General features: G+C 36.7%; 4 protein-coding genes across 4 annotated transcripts; 1 reads left to right on the top strand and 3 right to left on the bottom strand.

Annotated features, from left to right (window-relative positions):
- Window positions 1–1083: 1083 nt before the first annotated feature.
- Window positions 1084–1955, bottom strand: JH06_4257 (hypothetical protein; the record flags this gene model as incomplete). The annotated part of the gene is given in 5 exon segments (XM_014670490.1): window positions 1084–1443; window positions 1468–1575; window positions 1606–1647; window positions 1677–1787; window positions 1806–1955. The coding sequence occupies 5 exon segments, from the start codon at window positions 1953–1955 to the stop codon at window positions 1084–1086; spliced, it is 771 nt and encodes a 256-aa protein (XP_014525976.1).
- Window positions 1956–3022: 1067 nt separating this feature from the next.
- On the bottom strand, window positions 3023–4169 carry JH06_4256 (GCN2 protein kinase; the record flags this gene model as incomplete). Its single annotated transcript, XM_014670489.1, is given in 9 exon segments — window positions 3023–3058; window positions 3114–3281; window positions 3317–3453; window positions 3484–3532; window positions 3562–3666; window positions 3688–3819; window positions 3832–3895; window positions 3927–4122; window positions 4151–4169. The coding sequence occupies 9 exon segments, from the start codon at window positions 4167–4169 to the stop codon at window positions 3023–3025; spliced, it is 906 nt and encodes a 301-aa protein (XP_014525975.1).
- A 448-nt stretch (window positions 4170–4617) lies between these two features.
- On the top strand, window positions 4618–5084 carry JH06_4255 (GDP-fucose transporter; the record flags this gene model as incomplete). Its single annotated transcript, XM_014670488.1, has 2 exons — window positions 4618–4712; window positions 4742–5084. The coding sequence occupies 2 exons, from the start codon at window positions 4618–4620 to the stop codon at window positions 5082–5084; spliced, it is 438 nt and encodes a 145-aa protein (XP_014525974.1).
- A 421-nt stretch (window positions 5085–5505) lies between these two features.
- On the bottom strand, window positions 5506–6227 carry JH06_4254 (hypothetical protein; the record flags this gene model as incomplete). The annotated part of the gene is made up of 5 exons (XM_014670487.1): window positions 5506–5753; window positions 5783–5873; window positions 5970–6048; window positions 6077–6153; window positions 6186–6227. 5 exons carry the CDS (start codon window positions 6225–6227, stop codon window positions 5506–5508), a joined length of 537 nt encoding a protein of 178 aa, XP_014525973.1.
- Between the last annotated feature and the right edge of the window lie 241 nt (window positions 6228–6468).

Below are 6468 nucleotides of genomic sequence, written 5' to 3'. Positions count from 1 at the left end.
AGAGTGATATTCGTTGTACCTACATCTTATTTTCATTCCACTTTCCTACCAACACTCAATCCTGAATCTGATTTAACAAAAAAAGGAGGAATTGCCGCAATACCATATTTACATAGTTCATGATTAAATCGACCTCCCTATTGGTCACATCATTCGTTTACACTTACATAAAGAAGAACATAATCTATCTCCTTAGGTAACTTACGACCGACAGGACGACGAGGAATGCAATAACGATCTGTTCCTTCTTGTAGTGTGGCTGATGGATTGGAAGATGAAACGATGCTTGGATGAGGAGGCTTTGTACACATGGAAGCATAGTAAAAATCGTAATTCTGATCACGACCTTGAGGGAGAAGAAGAGCATCAAAGATTAACTTCCCTCGTATATCTGGGAATGAATTCTAGACTCAACAAGTATCAAAACAAGGACTTCTTTGATAATATTCACAAACTCTTCGGTTTCCTTCACACATTGTCGTAGGAAACTGGTGTCATCACTACAAATTCGTCCTTCACGTACTGCAATCAATTTCTCGACTAAACCACTCATTCCCTAAGAGTCAACCAATAGATCGGAACCAACAGCCATCCACCTAATTGGATCTTCAGGGAGGAAGAGCAAACTGCGAAGGATTTCAGCTTCATGAAGATCCACCAACAGAATATCCGATATTTGTTTGTCTCTACATCTCATGTTCCTTTTGCATTCCAACATCATTTGGAGACGTGAGGTACTCTCTTTCACACTTATACCTATCCATCAGATTTGGTAATAATTCTGACTATTTCTGCCACCCATAAAGGCGATATGATACTTTTGAATACCACATAACTTCTCTACCACCTGTTTCTTGCTGCTAATATCCATAAAACCATACTGCTCCAAAATTGTAGAGAGAATCTACAATTAGAAGACCAACAAAGTTGTACCCCAACGTGATTGATACGAAGTTGAAGAGGTTGAGAAATAAGAATTGAAAGAGTCTTCAAGAGATGGCAAGAAAGGAGTACTGCTTCCCACACATACAATACACCAGTTGCAGACTGTTTACCCCTAGATGTGACACATCATTCCCTGGACTACTTCTGAAGCCACACATTATCAATTGATGCGGAATACTGATATGTGCTATCTCCTCCTCTTCCCAATGCTGCCTTAAATACAGTACCGAACTCATAGCGCCGAATCGTGGTATTCACACATCGACCATAATATGTTAAGAATGATGTTCGCAGATCAGGTCGTAAGATACTTGGAGTACCGAATGCATCAAGAATAGCACTCTGTTTTGGGAAGCTACGAATTAGGATGAACAGAAGCAACAACAGATAACGGAAGTAATCTGTTTGAGGAAGAATGATTGGAGAGTCCAATTGATAATAACCATATTGACGAATAACTTGCTCCAGACACTGCTGAACATCATCACGAATCTGTCTCTATGAATGAAAACAAGCACACACCTTCACCCTTTCTCCTCGTTTACAGATAAGATCATAAATGTAAAGAGGACTTGTGTCATTCTTCAATAATTCATGATAAAAGCTGACTTTCTCTCCTTCGGTTACTTGCTATAGATTAGACATCATCTCAGCATCAACCCGTTCAAAGAGAGTCTTCACAATTGTTGGATAAACGCTATTCTACAATGATATGATAATCCTTAAGATACCTCGGTATGATTGATATATGCTACAACTTGATTCAAGCTCTCCTTATTCAATGACATATCATTGTTACTCATCATCAAGTATTCCATTGCTTGTTCCACTGTAGGGCGCTTCTCTGGATCCTTCTATACTTCATTTCTTGTATTCTCCCTCACTTCAAGACAATGAAGGATCATTTTCTCATAGATGGTTCCTTGGATGGAAGGATCAAGTTTTCCAATACGTGCTTCTTCAAACCGAACATGTTTTTCACTAAAGGTTCGCATAGGAGGAAGTAACATTTCATAGAGCATCAAGCCCACACAAAATACATCAGCCTATCAATCAGTAAACCCACTCAAAGTGACTTTTGGTGTAATACGATTTGGGATCTCTCTCTTATTCTCTTTCAATGCTTTTCTGTTTGCTAATTGTTCTGGAGGTGCATACAGTAAAGTACCAATTGCTATTCATGATCCTCTTCACTCAACGATACCAGAAGTATATTGGCCATCTTTACTCTCTTTCCCATTTTCTGCAGCCTCAATATCATCAATTGAGACACTTGTCTCTCGATTGATAAAATATCCCAGTCCAAAATCTCCAATCTTGGCAGTACCTTCATCATCAAAGAAGATATTGGATGGTTTGAGATCTCGATGAACAATATTCAATCTTGCGTTGATTATTATGGTAAATATCTTACTTATGAACATATTGAAGGCCATTTAACAACTATTCATGAAGAGAAACACAAATATCTACATTACTTAGAATCCTCCATATCAAAGCCTTATTCTTGTATAACTATTCATTATCCAGGTTTAGGACTCTCACATCTCCTCGTTGAATCATATCATCTAATGTTCCATTCTTGTAGTACTCCATTTGAATATACAACTTACGAATCTTTGGAGTACTACTGGATGTACTCTTCTTCTGTTCAGCTGAAATAGACTGGTTCGTCTTCGAATCTGTCTGAGAGGCTGATTGAGATTCAATGAGATCAGCATATCGATTATCAACACTTGAATCGTTCAGAGATGAGCAAGTAGTGGATGTAGAGTCGTCACTGGTAGAATCGTCACTGGTAGACTCAGTCGAGTCATATGAGTCGGAAGACTCGGATGATTCAGAGTCACTATCAGATACATAATCAAAAGCACTATCAGCAATCTCATTGATATGATCCTCGTTAGAAGGTATTACAGAGGACAGATCCTTCTGATCGCTCAGAGCATTAGAATAATGGAAGTAACTGAGTTGATGACTCTCTCGACCCCACGTAAGTGTTGTATCATCAATTGCTTCATCCTCATCCTCTTCATCACTCAATTGATATGAATCATCTTCATTCTTTGAACCATCCTCAACCCAACACTACATGATATAATGATACTAAGTACTACGCTATTGTATCGACAAATATACCGGTTCTTCATCAATGCTAACATATGTACTTCTCTCAAGATCTTCTTATTCTCAACTTCAGTATTGTCCAGACAGAGTTCTTTAACAGCATACTGCATACCATCCAAACGATGAGTACATAGCATGATCAGTCCGTATCCTCCTCGACCAATGACACGATTCACAATAAACTCTTCATTGAATCGACTGGATGAGGACTAAATAATCAAGAGAAACGATAACCTACAGATACCTTACTCTCATCAATCACGTTTTCTTTGGGTTGGACTGTTACATCAACTGCGATAGCATGATCTCCTTTCCGAAGTACTGTCATATCACCATCTTCAGGCTGATGGTGATAAGCCTGAAAGGGAAGAGCAGAACCATCTACATAGTACCAATTTCATCAGCTGGAACCATTTGAGACATGAAACTGAGCAAGTCGATTACGCATGTCGTTAAAATCCTATATGAAATAATCATTCAATAGAATACTGCTTGCATAGTAAAAACATCAGAATATCCCTTGTAGATTGCAGCTGAATTGCTGCTTTCACTTCGAGCCAGTTTCAAAGTATCTGCTTGATGGCACAACTCTATCTAAATGTTAACAAAAACAACCACAATCACTTCCTTGGCATTATGTGTTTGAAGAAACTCTTGAACAGCCAGAATCAGATCATATAAATAGACTTCATTTCGCTTGCTAAACTCTCGGCACTGGGTAGTGATATAAATCGACAAGTCAGTAATCTACATCTCAACAGATTTGCTAAAAAGCACATCATTCGTAGTCAATCCAGTAGATGACTCGATTGTGATATATGGACTACACATAATCTACAAAATCAAAGAAATACATAATCGAAGGATAATCCTTTGGGAGACGAATGAGTAATGTAGCAGATGAATAAGATTCTCGTCCGAACACGGCAGGAATAAACATCTGGATGGTAATTACGCCTTTCTTCTTTCCCTTGTATATACATTCATCCGGATAGATTGCCGCTAAAGATTCCACTTCTGTCTCCCGTTTACTCATCACGCTATCTGAGCCTAATCAGTATGACTCCCTTTCATATACTACGACGAAGAGGCTCCATAGAACTTGACGAGATATTAGGATCAAGATATATTATACCAATCGATAGTGTTCAATTCCCGTGGAACAATGATTATTTTGATGTTCTCGACAAAAATGGCTGAGAAAAGGACTCCGCTGTATGTGATTGTTGGAGTAGTTCTTCTATATTGGTGTACGTCATGGGCAGCCATTTTCATGAATAAGTAGGTTCTTCTAAGGCATTATGTGATTAAATAGGTTTGTTTATTCAAATTCGAAAAGAGAATTCGACGTTCCTTACTTTGTTACCTTTGTTCAGTTCATCGCTCCAACGCTAAGTCTGTATCTATTCTCAATCATTAATCAACGTACAAAATACTTTCCAAGTTATCCGAATATAATGTTATTTTTCCAGTTATCTTCTAATTCGTAGCTTTTCTTGGAAGATGGCAAAAAGAGTATTTCCTCTTTCCGTACTCTTTTGTTTGATGGTTACTATGAGTAATCTATGTTTAAAGTATGTGGAAGTATCTTTCTATCAGATTTCTCGTTCTCTTGGTATTCCAATGATACCACTCATTAAGTATGTTTATTATGTCACATAAGATGTAGTTTTGTGATGTTTGGAGAAAAGTCGTCTTTACGAACAGTATTATCATGTCTCTCTATTGTTGTTGGTTACATCGCTGGTGTTGATGGTGAAATCAACTTCTCATTGCGAGGAACACTCTTTGGTGTGGGGGCAAGTGCTGTAGGTACTTTCTATACCATTTATTTGAAACGATATTTGTCCAATGTCATTGATAATCGATATCTATTGACATTTTATACCAATTTTAATAGTTGTCTTATCCTTCCATTCATTAGTATTTTAAATGGTGAGGTTCCTATTATCTGGGAGCATAGAAAGGAACTAACACCAAAATTCTTCTTCTGGATTTATGTTTGTAGGTGATCAAAAAGAAGATCATGATTAGCTGGAATTATTGGTCTTTTTGTTGGTATTACGACGTATCTTCAGATTCAGTATACGAGTAGTCTATCCCATAACATCTCCGGTGTAATGAAGAATTGCATACAAGTAGGATCATAATATATCTATCAAATAGACGTTTATGGGTGCATATTTCTACCACACCACTATTACCAAAAAGGGATTACTTGGGATTATTCTAGTTGTTGGAGGATCTTTCTCATATGCTATGGAGCGAATAGCAATTAATCGTCAGGAAGAAGAGAAAGACAAGATTGTGGTTAAAGAATTGCTTAATCCAGATGATCAAACAGATGTTGAGAAAGATTCATTGTCAGATGACTAATTCAATTGCAGTTTGCATATATATTTGTATTCCCTGTTAATAACAAACAATGCAGAACTATTCTTTTGTTACCTTCTTTTCTTTCTTTTTATCATGTTTTTTCTCTTTATGGTGTTTCTTTTCCCTTTTCTTACTACTATGTTTGGAAACCATCACAGAGGTTCTAACTGTGAAATCAATAATAGAAAACAACTCAGATTTATGCTCTTTGTTATGTACCTTCTTGTCTGCATCTAAGTAAAAGACTGGAATAGACTCTTTCACCAAAGTACCAGAATCAATAGCCTCTTTTGATTCTGGAGATACTAGAACATATTCACGGCGTATTTCATACATGGCCTTACAACTACGTCATCTTGAGTCTTGATCCACTCCTGACAGAACTTGGCAACATCTGGACTCATTAACAATACTACAGAAACAACCTAGAGACAAGTCGTCACTCATGAAGAACAAATGAATGAGAAAACTACACACAAAAGATAGCAGATACGTTCAACAAACATTAGAGTATATTATACACCACTATTCTTTACTTCTACATTAGTATCACAATGATCACCAAGATATTTTAGATTCTTAGCCAACAGCTTCAAATATCTACATGAAAATAAGCAGATAAACCAACTGTATAGCATCAGGAAAACGAGCAAGATTTTGATTCTCGGCTATTGCTGATATAAACTGATTATTGATTTCTAGACACTACAAAGTCATTCTAACAGTTGACTGATAACAGTTGTAACGATTTCTTCCTCAGGTATAATAGGTTGATCCATTTCCACAATACTCTCTTGATAAATTGGATCAATGTAGATAAATATCTATTATTGAAGTGCCGTCAACACAAATGATACTCTTCTTTTGTCATTCCATAATATTATACAATTTCATCTCTTCCAATAATATTCCCGATTATAACAAATCAAGAGTGAATAACAAGATTCTAACAATGATGAGATTGATAAGAAACAAATGTAGTCAATTCATTAATATATGATAAACAACTATCTGATGATT

This window comes from Blastocystis sp. subtype 4, assembly GCF_000743755.1.
Source record: "Blastocystis sp. subtype 4 strain WR1 chromosome Unknown seqid_0267, whole genome shotgun sequence".
Taxonomy (NCBI): Eukaryota; class Bigyra; order Opalinata; family Blastocystidae; genus Blastocystis; species Blastocystis sp. subtype 4.
Note: the sequence above shows the minus strand (reverse complement) of the source record. Positions and strands in the feature narration are given on the sequence as shown.